This window comes from Amblyomma maculatum, chromosome 2 (genome assembly GCF_055883805.1).
Source record: "Amblyomma maculatum isolate TAMU_Amacu chromosome 2, ASM5588380v1, whole genome shotgun sequence".
Taxonomy (NCBI): domain Eukaryota; kingdom Metazoa; phylum Arthropoda; class Arachnida; order Ixodida; family Ixodidae; genus Amblyomma; species Amblyomma maculatum.
Window position 1 is genome coordinate 112,706,875 of NC_139345.1, and position 16,370 is coordinate 112,723,244.

Consider the following 16,370-nt stretch of genomic DNA (forward strand, 5'->3'; position numbering starts at 1 on the left):
GCAGTTGAGATTTCAACTGCAGTTGGCGCTGCCGTGTAACATCACTAACTGCCGTTCAGTTCAACTGACCGTTAACTGAACTGCCGTTGAAAACGCCCGTGTAACGGGTATAAATAGCATGCGATGCCCTCTGGCGCCGCCAAGGCGAGCTGGGCATGCGCAGTGGAACACGCGGTGGCGGCTCACTGAAACAGGTCGCGGATTGTGCGATGCTATAACCCTCTACAACACATGTTGTGTCCCCGCCATCTCGGCCTGCTGGCCTGCCCGACACGCTCATCGAAACCTCCTACGCTTCGTCCCGCGCGGACGAACGCACAGGCACAGCTTGTCGGAAGCACTCTACTCGTATGGAGACCTTATCAGTCAGACCAGATAAACTCGGGAAGCATATCGGGATTAACACACATAAGCACTCGACCAGTCTCAAAAATTATGCTTCCAAAAAAAAAAAAAAATCGCGGCAACTCACTGCATTGGTCTTTGTCGGCATTCCGCTGCAGCAACACGTTGTGGGCGCTGGACTTCATGACCTGGTACCAGTCGACGCTGTCGGCAAAGCACAGGTCCTTGTTCTCCAAGATGGCGATGCTTCCCGACCGGATCTTCTTGAGGCTCCGCAAGTTGAGCGAGTTCAGTGAGCTCTTGACGATGTACAACGCGGCGAAGTACCTGCGCGCGAACCCGCGTGGTCGATGTCACAGTCTGCGCGTGGACGATGTGGCTACCACAGTTCTACGACGAGCACAATCGCCAGCTACTACTAAAAAGCACAACACACGTACGCGATCAAGAGACAAAAGCGCCACTGCGTATACATCTACGCGGACAAAGGCAACACCCGCAGAGAAGTAAAAGAAGCCGCCGGCCCCGCACAAGATCAGCAATCCATGGCAATGGGCAAGCCCAAACCCCGTTATTCTTTTTTATCATTCTACGAAGAAGGCGCAAAAGCACCGCTCGCTTCTCGTGAGGTAAAAATATAAGCTAACAAAAATAAAATGCACTGACCGCGAATTATATGCTGTGCTCGGAATGAGAGAGCATTCGAAGCAGTTGGCGCCTTCACCTTTACACGAGTTGTGTGTCCTGCTCTCCATCGCTGGCAGCAGGGTACTGATACTTTCTTGCTGTTTTCGTTACTATCCGGGCCAATTTTGTTTTTAGGACTAACCGCCGCTTTTTTCCCCATCCGGTCTAGTGACGTCACTTTTTTCCGATCCTAGAAATTGTGACCGACGCTGCATAGGCAGTTCTAGAACAGGGTCGGAGCGCGCATGAAAAACGCGAACCACACCTATTCAAACTATTCACCATTTTAGCGTAGCATTCTGCGAAAGTGCTCCAATCACCCCGCTATTTTTCCGTTACTGTAACCGCTAATGTCGCCCTATTGTATGACTCGCCAAAAAAGATAAGAAAAGGTCAGCCGTTTTTTAAGCCCTCTCGCCTTTATTTGATGCTTGCGTTATGGATAACAGTTCCAACCACCATTCAACCACACCGCGGATCCGTACCTAATAAAGAACGAAGTACCCAAGTGACAATGGCACAAACGACACGGCAACAGTGCGGACGAAACAGTTCTGCGACACAGAAGCCGATGGCGGTGCGGCTCATGCCCCGCGGTGGTTCGCCCGGCGCATGCGCACAGACTGCGGGCGCCACACCGACCACGGATTTCGGTGTGCCGCCGTAGAGAAAGAGACTGTGCCGCAACAGACTTCTACATCTCAAAGCAAGCGAACGGTATCCCAGACAGGCAACCAGAGCGGACGACACACATGCAGCACTGCGTGGCCGCTGCGTTACCTGCCGTGCTCCTTGGTCTCGTGTGTGAGGTGGGAAACTAAGTGACCGTGGATGCCGCTACGAGAGGAAGGAGAGGAGAAGGCCAAACGACACCCGCTTCACGATGCGAACTTTGAAAATCACGCTTCCTGACACGTCTACAGACTGGTAATAGACTGCTAGTATCTGGTGCGCGCGCTCATTCGAACCGCTACAGTTATTTGTCGATGGCGCCGCAGCGCAGCATATAGATTGTTCAGAACGAGAATCTCAAGCAAACAAGTACGTGAAGTAGCGTTTTTCTCAAGAACGAAAAAAAAAAAAAAAAAAACAAGTTTCTATCCGCGCTCTTCCTTTTCTCTACTTGCACCCAAACACTTATTTATTAATTTACGCGACCATGAGCAGAACCTCAAAAGTAACCTACAGTGGATAGACATCAATAACAGAAAGGGCAAAAGGAGCCTGGCCGGGATCGTCGTTTAAAATGCATTTTATCACAAATACGTGGCACAGTTTTCTCTCTAAGAACGAACACAAGCTACAAGAACAAGCAACAAATAAGCCGGAAACGAAATTATTATTATGTTTTATCCGCGCCTCACCGTTATATTAACTATCCGAATTAATACAGCAGTCAGCACCACAATTAGCAGGGGCCTTGTCTACATTTTTTTTTTTTCCTCGAAGTAAAAAGAAAATAGAAAAGCTTACTCGGTTAGTGTCCGACCACCGATGACTTCCAGGTTCCGAAAGTAGGACAACGAAGTGAAGTTCGGATGCGAAGCCTGGATGTTGACGTAGCCCGTGACCTCCTTGAGTGTGCTGAACACTTCCAACTTGCTCGGGTCCATCTTGTCGTAGCGCGGACCGAACGAGAAACTGCAATAGGGATTTGGAAAGCGTTCGTTTTTATCAGCAGGAACAAGACAGCTTCGCGCTGAACTTACACAAATACAAGCTATTAATTATTACAGCTTATCAGCAGTAAGGCAAAAGTTACGTACTCGGCGTAAACCTCCTGGAAGCCGTTGAACGTCGAGTCCAAGATGGTGAGGGAACCTTCGATTATCGTGCACCCACGGAAAGATTCGATGTTCATGGAATTGACGACGCTCACTCCTTGGCAGTTCTTGGGGCAAGGTCCGTCGCAGGGCACGCACTCGCCCTGCTGGGCCTTCTTGTTGGGCGGGCAGTTGCGCACGCAGGCTCCGTTGTCGCGCAGCAGGTGCTCGGGGCAGTCCTTGACGCAGGTGGCGCCGTACGCGTACTTTCCGTGCGGGTTGTAGTCCCACGAGTAGGTGTTGGGGTTGTAGCGCATCATGGGCGGGCACTCCTGCTTGCACACGCCGTCGTCGTAGAAGTTCTGGCAGGCCAGGCAGTCGCTCTGCTTGGGACCCACGCAGCCGCCGGCGCAGAAGAGGTGGCAGCACTCGCGCGGTTCGGGCCCAAAGCAGCGGCCCTGGTGGCACTGGGGCGAGCAGTTGACCTTGGAGAACTTCTGGCAGTTGTGCGGGCCCTCGCCCCAGCAGTGGCCGCCGCGACAGGTCGCGTCGCACGGCGGGCAGCTGCGCTCGGGCTGCGTGAAGTTGTACACGTACACCATGTGCGCCGGCGGGCCGGACAGGATCTCCTCCCACTGGATGTGGCGCACGTGGCAGAGGTTGTAGTTGTTGAAGAAGCCCACGTTGCCGCGCAGAATGTCGCGCAGCGCCGGCAACTCGAGGTTCTCCATCTTGGAGAGGGTGACGATGAGCGCGAACTCCTCGTCGTGGACATTCAGCTTGAACAGGCTGCGGCCCCGGATGATCATCAGGCTGGGCAGCAGGATTCGCTGAACGTCCACGTGAGAGATGAGCACGTAGCCCGTGACCTCGCGAATGTCGCGCAGGAAGCTCAGGTCCAGGCTCTTGTTCTGCACGAGCAAGCGGGTGCAGAAGGAATCGGTCATTGGCAAGCACCACAGTCCTCAGCCGAGATCTCCCCAAGTGTCTCGTGAACAGGAGGCAATGGCATGGGATGCACTCGGCAAAGAACACCGAAAAGCGAACGTTCGGTCACAAGTCGGCACAAAGCACTCAGCGCCGCGCCAATTATGGTTCCCACATCATGGCACTTCATTCAAAGCTATAAAAGTGCGGAAACGTCAACCGCTATAGTTGACAAGGACCATTACTCTATAAAATGGCAAATACATAAAACGCTCGTAGACGGTAAAATGTTTTGGTACAGCTTACTGAACCCAAATGATTTCCAAAGCATTATACTCGGCAACGAATTTATGCGCATTTGTTGTTTAGTGTGAGCGCGTTTCCCGAGGGCTGTAGAAGTTACACGTAACGCCTTGCCGCTAACGATCGAGTATGAGAAGAAGAATGGCAGCTTACGATGCAAAGGCAAAGGACTGGAAGAAAAGCTGTAGTCTCACCTGCAGCCACGTCAGCTCCAGGTTACCGTCCACGTATGTACAGTTTGTGTAGCGGTCCCTGAGGTTCTGGTAGTGGTGCTCCCGGTTCGAAGGGACGGACATCCGTCCATGTGTCCCGATGCATACTGCGCAGAACATCAGCACGTCAGCATATGCCTTGCTTGCAACTTGCACCCGCGACGTCGAACAATTCTTTATCACTGGCAATGCGCGTAATACAAATGTGGAAACATTGTAAAACGTCTACCGCAAAGCCAGATGTTGACAGTTTCACAGCGCACAAGTACTGCAAAATTCATCCAGAACTGCACTTGAAGAATTTCACCTCCCTGACCTTTACAATACAGTACAGACTCAAACGAAAAAAAAAAAAAAATCAACTTCACCAACCTGGCCAGCATGATAAAACACCAATGAATGAGCGACACATAAATGCATAAACGCTCTGAAGATGCTTGGCGCAAAGCCAAACGACTGAAATTGAGCATGCCACTATGATTTCTCTACCAACAGTGTGCTCGAAGAATGTCACCCCTACGCATTATAAAAGCAGTTGAAATTGAGCACACCACTACGATTCTTTAACAGCAGTGTGCTCGAAGAATGTCACCACTATGCATTACAAAAAACGATTGAAATTGAGCGCGCCACTAGATTCTTTAACAACAGTGTGCTCGAAGAATGTCACCACTTTTTAAGTTCGCGAAACAATAAATGAATCACAAAAACGCAACTCTCACCTCGTTGGCATGGTCACGTAATACACACAGATGCAAAAGGAACCCATAAAGACAGTACAACAGGCTCCGTCAACAGCCTGCGAGAAAAAAAGGGACACAGATACGTACTTTTCCCTTTCTTGACGTGTCCATTCTTCTTGGAGGACTGACCGGCAGCCACAAGAAATCCCAAACTGACTAGAAGAAAAACCACGGCGACTTGAGTCCACGCAGTCATGGCGACTCAACCTTTCCAGCGACCACCGTCGTCCGCATCACCTTGTTCGGCCCAAAGCACTTTTTGTCTTTCAACAGGAACCACGGAAAGCTTCCGAGAGGGCGTTCTTCGGAATCGCGTCAAAAGACGTCGGTTGTGCACGATCAGGCGCAACTACAACTTGACAGCGACCAAGAGTATAATAACCAGGATGACTGCTTGCGACGGCACTTGAGTAACGGTACCCGTAGCACGTGTATCAGCACGACGCTCGAAGGATGAGTCGTCCCGAGTCCAGTTGTGCAGTAGTCACCGGTGGCGCGATATCACGCACTGTCGCGGCGCCAGCTTCGAAGCGATGAGTAGGGGATGCGTCGGGCGCTGTTTTGGAGAATCCGGGTGGTGACCGCGACTTGAGGAACCTTCTACGACCTGGTGGGTCTGCGCGTCAGGTGGATGCTGAAGCAGGGATCCACGGCCAGCTCGCTGCCCGGTCGGAGTAGGAGCAGCCTCCGCCGCCTCGCCATCATCTGCACATTCCGTCACGCGGTGCGCGAAAGCATTGTTTACACGGCGGGCCGACACCTGAGCCGTCCAACCATCGACCAACCGCACAGCGGACTGCGGGACTCCTCTGCGTCTTACGTTACGCGTCTACACGCCGCGGCGGCGCGGACGCACTTTGAACTCGCTCACGGCCGAAAGAAAGCCCGTCTCGGCGCGTAGCCTGTGCGTCCAGGAGCGTACAGCTAGCGAGCGAGTTTCGGTGTGCCGACTCGGATTGCGGCCGCGCCGCCGCTTAGCTCTCGAAAAGGTGCTGTGCGTGCCGCCGATGCTCCCCGAAAGCTGTCGGTGAGATAAGGCGGCGTTATCTAATCGCCTTCTTAGGTGAGCACCCCTCTGAGGCGCTCTCCTTGAAGAAGGCCCAACCAGCGCCAGCTGCGTGTGCGCTTGCGGCCTCTCGAGTGGTCTCTCTGAGACCGTTCAGCTTGACTGCGACCGATTCTACCCCCCCCCCCCCCCCCCCTTCCCCCCTTCTCGTCGCCTGCACAGCTGAAGCTGCTCACTACCGCGGTTATTTTTATTATCGACCGAACCCCGCACTGGGCACGTGTGTTGTTGCGCTCGTAGCCGCCAACCACCGCGACATGAGCACCAGAAATTTCTTTAGCCGAAGCAAAAGCCATAAAACGTGCCGAACAGAGATAAAAGCTAACGGCACGGCTCAAGCCGACTGTTTACGTTCGCAAGAAATGCTGTGTAGTACGTCAAAAAACGGGTCAATTTGCACGGCTATTTGCCGCAACCGTGCTTTCACATAATGGCTGATTTCTCGATACGGATTATTCAAAGTACTACTGCAGTGAAATAAAACGTGGACGAGACAAATACATACTGAAGAACTGCGTTGGCCAGTGTTATGCAATATTAGTGGAAATTATTATCAGTCTTCGAAGCATAATGGTTGGTGGTAAGTTTAAAAGGAACTACGCCGTTGTTTAACCTCCATCAATGAACCAAAGCATTGGCACCTTTAATTCCAGATAGAGGCCCACACAAGCCGTACTCCACCTCCGACAGCGCATCACACGCAAACAAATTGACCTTTGTGCGATGTCAGCGCACGTTAAAGATCCCCAGGTGGTCGAAATTACTCCGTAGCCCACCACTACGGCTCCTCTTTCTCTCTTTCCACTTTCATTCCTACCTTCCTCTCTTCCCTTACGGCGCGGTTGCGGTGTCCACAGAAAACAAGTGAGACAGTTACCGCGCCTTTCCCTTCCTATAAATAAATCAGTAAAAGCCCCCCCCCCCCCCCCTTCTCTTCCACATTTCCTCCTGCAGTACTGTGTAGTTCCTGAAAGCATGTCGATTCGACGCATCGTTATAGCGCGGATACCACGACCCACGGAGCCATTCATATGAAACACCGGAGTGCCCACCCACGCAAATATCGCGATGTAGTACAAAGCAGCACAAGCGGCGCCAGGTCGTATTCGCCGGTTGGAGAAACCACGCGGGTAGCGAATGAATTCGGATGTGGGGGTTCCCTCTATCGCCACTCTTGGCTCAGAGCACGGCGACTCGATGACGCCGTGACAAGCCATTAGTACCACTCATCCGTAAACAAAAGGAACACCTCTCGCAATTCCTCATCCATTTGCTTCCCAACTTCCCTCCCTCGAAAGAGACACGAATACTAGAACCCAGTCTCGCTGTTCCCTTTAGGCCGCTTTCTAAACTACGAAGCCAATATTTCTCGCCAAGTATAGAAGAAAGGGCACAAAGCGATCGAATCCGCGCAGGAAACACTAATATTAAATAAACACGCCTATACAGGGGGCGAGAAGGATCAAGGTGATGAAGAAAGGAAGTGTACGCTCGGCTGCGGGTCAAGCATTCGCGGCGTGACCCGACCCTGAGTGAGATGATGACCCTTACGTTTTCTCGCAGATCATATATCCCCCCCCTCCCACAACCCACCAGTCCCCGTCACCCTCCTCCTCCTACTAGCTCCCAAACCTTATGCACCACGCAGGAAGCGATGCCAGCTGCCCTCCTTCCCTTTGAATCCGAAGACGAAACAAGGGGAGATGAGGGCTGAAGTCACGGCGAGAGACGTGACCTAAACACACTGCGGCATTGGTCACGGTTGCTCCGTTTTTTTTTTTTTCTTTATTCCCTCGAGAGAGAAGGAAGGAGGGGGGGGGGGGGGGGGGGGGGGGGGGGGGGGGGGGGGGGGGGGCTTTTGTTGGACGAAAGTTGAATATTATGCGCCTGGTACTCAGCGCCTCGGCACCTTCACGCGCAGTTCACGTTTCTTATTTTTTGTTTGTTTGCCGTTCAGTCTCGTGTTTCGAACCAAAATCACGCACGCGCAAGACGAGCCGCAGCGCACAACACCGAGAATCGCACTGAGAACCCTGCAAGGCGTGTAATTCGAAAACGGGCCGTCGTCACTCTCGCCATCCGAGACCCTCGATCAAACGAGGTAAAACGAAATGTCGTACGCTTGTTGTTGCGACGCCTGGGCAACCGCTCGCCGGCTGCCCCCTTCCCTCCGCAGTAAATTAGCTCGATCTCGGAGCATTGCGTCGTAGTCAGACAGCGCCTTAGAGCGACGTGCCGATGCTTCGCGCCACGTGACCACCAACGCGCCAGGTCGCTAACCTGTCCGAAATCTCAGGCACGTAAACAGGCCCGCGCGAAGTCGTACTCGTTTTTTCTTCAACGCGAGCCGTGGGATTCGGCGCACTGATCCCCTTTCATTTGGCACGCTTAGCGAATACGCTGTGAGCGCCGCTGATGAGCTCGTAAACCAGCGCACAACATATCGCGCCGCAAGACTGCGCTCCGATATAAGACGAGGAGACGAAGGAATCGTCGCTTCCGTCGGGAAAGCCGCAGCCGCCGAATAGCTGCCGAGCCGAAAGCCCCGGGAAAGGCGAGCCACGGATGTTTTTAACGCGTCACGTGATCACGGCGCAGCTTTCCTACAAAGAAATACGCGAACCGCGCCAGGTCCAAATATTTTCCGACCTTATAAGCGAGGATATTTACACGTACTACTTGTAGAAATGGAACTGGTTCCTCTACCATTTCCTTCCTCTATCCGCCCGCCGATCAAGAAACAGGAACAATGCACCTTCAACTTCTCGTATTAAGACGAGGACTATCAGACTCCCTCAATATGGCATAAACTTATTTCCAGATGACAAACCCGCTCTCTTCCGTCGCTTCAAAGAGGCACAGTTAACTAAAGGACAATCAGGGGTTTTAACAGCACCGCGCTCAAGAAAATCGAATTATGTTTTGGCAAGACTTCGGGTCTTCCTTTAGTTTAAAGTAATTGATTTCTGCAATCATTCAGCGAGAAATATCAGCTCCTAACTGCCACTGCTGAGATTCTGCAGACAACTAAAGCAACATATAAAACAAACAAAAAAAGGCTGTATATGCTTCACACGACATTCCGGTTGACTCGACGCTATAGAGACAGGACGCAGAAAGCGTTGGCATAGTACAGAAGCAGGTCCCCATTATCATTTTACAAGGAGCCCGGAACGGAAGATCATCGACCGAGAGAAGGCTCCGCAAACATTCGCCCAGTCAGCTTTTTTCTCGGAGAAAGCTACGCTGACGCCAGGTTTATATCTTTACAGCACGACTGCTGCCCAGCCGATGTGAGGTAGGCTGTATAGCCACGTGTCTAGCGACCAAGAAAGAAGCATTTCGGTTTATTGCCGAGCTTTCCGTTTTAAACGGACAATTCTCTGAAACAGACGCTTCAGGACGTGCCCGCGATATGCTTTAATTGCTGATTATATACGCCCCTTTTGTCATGAGCTGTAGCGGTTTCGTTGTCTACTCGCTCGAAGCGGGGACGGCTGCAATGACCATTCGTAATTGCTGAAAACAAATGCTAAAAATCCAGGTGTTCTGTCCGAACTCCTCTTAGAATCGTGGTAATAAATGATGAGAAATTTCCGTAACACCACGCGAACAGACTTGATTTCTCGAAATTTGAGAAACAAATGAGGAGAATGCCCCACACTGCTCAACAAGGAAGCGGGCTAGACGGTCCGTATACTTATGACTAACGCGGCACGTGCATATGTGTGCGTGTAACCTCGGTCCGACGGTCAAAAGAAGCGGCTTCGACCAATGGCATCGCCCGGACATGACATCCCGGACTGGGGCTGTCACCTACTTGCGCGGGGCCGTATATTATCTGCCCTCCCTATTTTGTATCACTAAAAGTTGTTCACCATCACCATCCATTTCTAGTGTTCGTCGGGTGAATATACAACAAATAACTTCGAACAATATTCAGCGAGGCGGTTCGGTGGTTTTGACGTCCGGCAGCTGATCTCACGATCGCGGTATCAATTCCTGTGGCGGCGCCGCATTTCGATGGAGGCAATACACAAACTGCCAGCGCGCATGCTGCGTGATATCAGCGCATGTTAAATAGCCTTTAAGTGGTTTAATTTAATCCGGAGCCCTTCACTAGGGCGTCTTAGCTAGTGCATCGCGTCGGGACATTAAACACCACCAATTCCCCTCGAGTAAATTTCCACAGACGAGATAAAAATGCGCAAAACGTTACGCTCCATATAAAACAAAACGTAGTACGCACTTTTTCACAATCTATGTTAAAAGCTTGATTATAAGAAAGGAAGTTTTGCTCACTGGCGCTCCGTCCAGCGCCAGTGAGCAAAATCAGAAAATCAAATCTATTTAATTCATTTCCTCGCTGGGGTTCAGTACGCCACTAATAGTTCCAGGAAGGGTGGATGCTGTCGTTGAACTGGAGATAGAGCGCGCCTCGAATTGCACCCTATCCAACCGTTCTCTACCGCTAAATTAAGAGCCCACATGAAGAGACATTCGAACAGAATGCACCCCTTTCGCCATTGTGTCACGGGAGTCAGTTCCCCTATCCATATATTGTAAGGGCCCCTGCAGCTCTCTTTCCTTTTTGCCGTGCAAAAGAATGCGTCCTGTGTACACACAGTTCTCAAAACAATACCTCAGCCGTCTAGCCCCTGCAGAGGCATTCGATCCGCGCACAGTTGCATTCCGCCCTCCTGGCCGAGGCATCGAGTTAGCGCGCTGCCATTCCCAGATACATACTTCGCACAGCTCGCGTTTCCGACGACGTCGACGATGACAACAAAATGCGAAAACTGCGCGTTCATCATCGCGCAGCATAATCTACCCACGCTTACTCTGTACAGTGCACCCCCCCCCCCCCCCCCCCCCCTTCTCACCACTTTAAACTTTTCGTTATAGTGTTCGAGAAGACTGTATCTTCGTGGCTCTCAGTTCTCTCTCTCTCTCTCTGACGGTGTGACGTAAGCTAACACCGCCTCGCGGCAAGAGAAAGAGTTCACGTGCTGTGTTTTCATTGCGCAATCATCTCATATCAAGCCTGCCAACATGCGCGAGGGAGGCACCACGCCCGGCGAGACAGACAGGGCGACGGCGATGCCCTTCGTTCAAGGACGCTGGCGACACGCTACCACCTGCAGCAGCACCGCAAAAGTTTTTTATTTCTTTTCTTTTCTTATCACACCGTTGCCGTAAACCGCTACTGCCAGTAGCCAGCACGACATATGCTGTTATGCTGTTTGCGGCTGACCTGGTTTTAGTATAGCAACGATAAGCTGATGGAGAGAAAAAGGCTTTCAGAGACCTTCTAAATGCTCTTTCTCTCACCGGGTCGCTAATCGGAAGCTACACGTACGCCGATGACCCCAATGGCCAAGGGCGGGTCATCGGAGCCTGTGCTGTTGGTGCCTGTTCATGGTAACGCATGACGCTATGCCAGAAGTCCCAATGTGTCGTAGGTGGCAACCGCTCGAGGCAGTTTACGGCAATCGAGAACGTGTACCGCAAGCCCGCAACATGCTGTAACATTCGCACATGCGCGTAGGAGGAGATACGCACCCGCGAGAACCGCGCGAAAAAAATATGTGCGTATGGGAGCACTTGAGAGAAAAAGTCAAGTGAATGATTTATGAGACGAATTTTATTGCGAATTTTATTGCGATGCCGTCAAAGAGCGGGAACACCTTCAGAACTACTGTCACAAGTCGCGTACAACTTAATCCGGATGGGAAAATATATTCGCCGAAAAAAAAAAAAAAGAAAAGAAACGCCCAAGACAGATTCAGTGTCAAGTATGTGGGTCGGGGCAGTCTGAGGTTGATCATTGTCTTAAGACATATACTGCCGTGGATGGCAGCGCCATCAGAGGAAGCCTCTTAGGGGGAGTGGAGTACAAAAAGTAAGCGAAGAAACATCAGTAGGGGCAGCGACTGACGCGATTCCGACACTCCTCAAGGCAACAAGATTTATTCTGTCATTTAGAATGGCAATGCTGCAGTCACGGTGCCGGCGTAACGATATTTCGGATCTAAACACGAAGACCATTTGACGAGGACGACAATAAGAAAAAGCGCCAAAGAGCTGCGCTCTAAAAAAAAAAAAAAAAAAAAAAAAAAAAGAAAAGACGCCAAAATGACATAAGGAATGTGTCTGCCTTGCAGGTGTCTGGCTGGAGGAAAGGGGGTTCTTTGAGAGGCCCCGTAATGCCGGAGCGGAGGGAAAGAGAAGGGGGGGCCCCGCTACCCCAAGGCGGCGGCGGCGGGGCGTCTATTATGTAAGGCACATACTTCCATTAATCCGATCGGCGTTCGAAGGCCGTCGCGAGGGCGACAAAAATCCGGCCATAAATATGCACGCCTCGAGCGACGGCAGCGCACCAAACGGCCCACTGCGGCGTTGCTCGGAACAACACAAACCACCAGACAGGAGGGCCGATGATGACGAGTGGCCCATGAGAAAAGCAAGAAAGCCTCGAGTGATGCGAGAGTCTACCCTCCTTCCCAGACTTTCCTATCGAAAATTGCCCCGGACGGCGACCCGCAGTGTTGTGTAGGTACCTGCGTGCAGCTCTGGCAAAATGCGCCCTGTCCCAACGCGACTGAGACGCTGCAGCCCCTGCAGTCCTCTGAGAGCGCAAGGTGCTGCCGATTATTACAGGTCTGCTCTCCGCTATTCCATCCTCCTCTCTCCCTCTATGACAAGCTCTCGCTCGGACACTCTTCTCCGTCCAACGCTGCATCTGAGGGAGGAGGGGCTCGCCCATTGCTTCCTCCCGCAACAAGCAGTGCGAGCCGTGTCCTCCTCGAGTTGCCCCTCGGTAACCCGAGTGTACGCCTCTCTCCCCCGCCGTTTTCCCCTTTGTCGCGACGTGCATCTTTCTCCTCGCAGCTTATTGCATACCGCGCACTTTCTTCGGCGTGAGGACGATCAACCGACAGCCGCGGCGCCTCGCTCTGCACCTCCTTCGCGAGGCCGAAATTGGAAAACCTCCATTATTGACCCCCCCCCCCCCCCCCCCTTTCTTTTCGCAACCCGCAAATCCCTAGATGCGCGTGTAACGTGGTTTCTTCTCCTTCTTCCCATTCCTACTTGCATTCGCAGTGCCTGTAGCCCTTATACGCAGGCAACAGAAAGAAGGATAAAGAGAGAGCTAAGATACGCCGTACAGACGATGGAACGAACGGGCGTTTCGATTTCCTTTTTCTACCTCTATCGCGCCGCCGCCTCTGATGCTGCTACTGCTTCTGCGTGTAATAACAACAATCGCTAGAACAACGCCACCGATGCCGCTATTAGGAGTCGCAACGACGGACGCTGGGCGGACAAGAAAAATAAATAAGTAGATAAAGGTGTTATTTAGACGTACGTAGGTACATGTGCGTAACTGAGACCGGTCAGTGACTGCCGGTTCGGCCCACCACTCATTTTGGGAATAAGCAAAATAATAAGACAATTGACGCGCTGCCACGAGGAAGTTCGCGCGCCGCCAATCGGACTGAGGCAGCCGCGCGGCCCGTCTAATCACTCATCCGCGACCAAAAGCTGCTGCTCCTGTCACTCTAGGCTAGTCACGGGAAGCGGTAATAGTCGCAACCAATAGTTACGCAACTCCTTTCCCAACGATTCGTTCAGTTCTACCAGTCTCTTTCCGGATGCGAATCGAAAACGGATCAGCGCGCTTTTGACGGACAGTGAGGCGACTGTATACAGCCCGCTGAAACGCTAGCGCGTTGTCACGCGAGTCAGAAGGGGTGTGGATATAAGCAGGAGAATCAAGTGCGGATAATATGGGCACTACCTCGCCTGTTTGATTATATGAGTATTTTTCTTTAGCTTGCTACAAGCGTGTGCGTAAAAAAAAAAAAAAAAATTGCTTGGGCGACCGCGCAATCTAAGCAGTTCTACACTCTGCACCGGGAACGCGTTCGCAAGACTTCCGCGCAATTCCGCACACGTCTCGGTCAGATATATCTTTCTACTACGTTCGATCAGCAGATAGTGCAAAAGGCGCTCACGCAAGCGGGACATCCAAACGTAACAAAAAGCTGAAGAGACGGCTCGGTACGCAGCCAGCAGCTGTTGCGGAGCCGACGGAGGCGAATGCCACGGCAAGAACGCTGGCAGAGAACTTGGGTACGGAAACCGCCCATACTGCTGAGAAATGCGTTAAAAGGAACCCACTCCAAGAATCGCTGACACCGGGGCGTAATATGGCAGCCACTGAAGGTGGGCGCGGCTTGTCATTTGTTCGTTGTTTTTTGCAGCGGTAGTTTCCGAGACGAACTCTTCACCCCCAGTGGCTGTAAAGATAGGAAAGTCGTGTCGGAGGACTCTTCACCCACGCCATCAGCACCTTTGCATTAATTCAGCGCCACACGACTAACCAAACGATATGGGCGCGCAGCCGTGCAAACAATATACGCCACTCCTGCCTGTCACGTCTGCTATACACGGCCGAGATGTAGGGCAAATGGGTGCAGGGTCTTAAGAACAGGAGAGAGACAACCGTAAACACGTCAGAGCGCAGCCACCAAGGCGGAAGGAGGGAGAAAGGACGCCGCCATCACCCTCGACACACATGCGACGCCCGATTGCGAGTTGGAACAGTCGGATCCCGAGCGGAGGTGTGTGGGAGCCGCACCGCTCGCGAGCAACAAAGGCACCTGCGCTCCGGTCTGGGCCACCGGCCGTCTGGCGGCCTCAGTCTGACCCGGGGTTCTCTGGGACAGTCGCGAGGAGACAGAAGCGGCTCCCCTCTCGAGCTTCCCATCTACAAAGAAAGGAGGGGTGCGAGTCGGGGGAATCCACACTGCTCGAATGGGTGCGCGCTCCCAAGAGCCGCGCCCCGGCGACTTCTCCCCCGCATCTCTCATAGCGCGTCCCCTTCTTTCCTACCCGCTCCGTAAGGCGCATAAAAGGACCGCGGCAGAAATAAACAACCGCTGCTGGTGGTGCCGCAGAAGGCCACGATGCTTGCGAACGTCTCGGAGAGCGTGATTGTTATGAGAAAAAAAAAAAAATCATATGCATTAGATCGCTTTTTTTTTTTCTTGCCCGCATTTTGACGCCACCTCGACCTCTCTCCTTGTGGCAAAGAAAAGGAATCTCTCCTCGGCACCCCATCTTCAAGGCCGTCGCATTGAAATCTGAACGGCGGCGGCGGCCGTCCCTTGGTCCGCTTTTCTTTCTTCTTTTTTTTTTTTTTCTTTCTCAGAGAGCAAGGCGCACACCGTTGGGTTTCCTCGCCATATACCTCGCGGGTTCTCTTCGCTCTGGTGCCTTCCCTCGTCACCCTCTCCCGCCGTGACCCCTCGAAGGCGCTGCTGCCGAATGCCGCACGGAACGATGTGAGGTAAGAGAAGAATGCCCGCGGCCACGGCAGGACGCAATGGACGATGCAGCAGGGGCGAGCGGCGCCGAGAATTTCTCGGGTGACCCCCACTATAAGTATAAACTGCCGCGGTATGAAATGTATGTGCGCGCCCGTACCGCTGGCCGCCGAAGGAACCCAAGTGGAGGACATCTGAGGGAAGGCAGTTCGCTGACGTTAATTCAGCGGCGTAGCCTGAAGCGTCCCGTAATTATGAGAGATGTGTGATTGTGATCGGACCCAGGTACAACACACACACGCGCACGCACACACACACACACACACACACACACACACACACACACACACACACACACACACACACACACACACACACACACACACACACACACACACACACACACACACACGCACGCACGCACACACGCGCGCGCGCGCGCGCGCGCGCGGAAGTATTGCCGTCATGACAAGATTTTGGGACGTTGAGAGACACAAAGAAGTGAGCTAGACTCGGCCGAAGAATGACATGCGCGTAATCAAATGGAGATACACAGATGGCGCAATCGTAGATCATTCAGCGGTTAGAGGTTAGCCCGGTAACGGCGCAGCAGCGCCACTATCGAATGAAACTGCGATGAAAATTGTTAACATCATGACCGTGACAGCCATGTGGGCGTTTGAGACCAAAAAGTACAAAGCGGAGAAAAACGCTAAGCCTAGACAGAAACCGATTGGAAACGCCGGCGCCTACACACGACAAGCCTTTTCCGTGACAGTACCAACACACCCGCTTTAGTCGGCAAGTTCTGTGAGGTTCTTCATTTTTCGGCAAGAATAAAATTCTAAAAGATAACTGCGCTACGCTCAGCCTTTTCGCACGGGCCTTCTCCCCAACGAAACGGTAAGGCTGTTATAGTAACACCCAAATGACCACGATCCTTGATAAGGAGAAAAAGAAAAAGGCCGTGTAAACCTGAGTTTTTTCATCTT

The 16,370-nt window shown here is 52.4% G+C and overlaps 1 protein-coding gene across 3 annotated transcripts in view; it reads right to left on the reverse strand.

The window, feature by feature from the left end:
• Nucleotides 1-16,370, reverse strand: part of Egfr (epidermal growth factor receptor) — a 213,004-nt gene that overhangs the window by 23,064 nt on the left and 173,570 nt on the right. The window contains exons 2-6 of one of the 3 annotated variants that reach the window (XM_084595087.1): nucleotides 5,068-5,685; nucleotides 4,220-4,344; nucleotides 2,799-3,706; nucleotides 2,506-2,673; nucleotides 473-672 (exon numbers count right to left, since the gene is read on the reverse strand). In XM_084595087.1, the coding sequence (XP_084451213.1) occupies nucleotides 473-672; nucleotides 2,506-2,673; nucleotides 2,799-3,706; nucleotides 4,220-4,344; nucleotides 5,068-5,176 (1,510 nt within the window). In that variant the 5' untranslated portion in view covers nucleotides 5,177-5,685. Of the gene's footprint in view, nucleotides 1-472; nucleotides 673-2,505; nucleotides 2,674-2,798; nucleotides 3,707-4,219; nucleotides 4,345-5,067; nucleotides 6,018-16,370 lie in introns of those variants that run through there. The other 2 variants (XM_084595089.1, XM_084595088.1) reach the window with 2 other exon arrangements.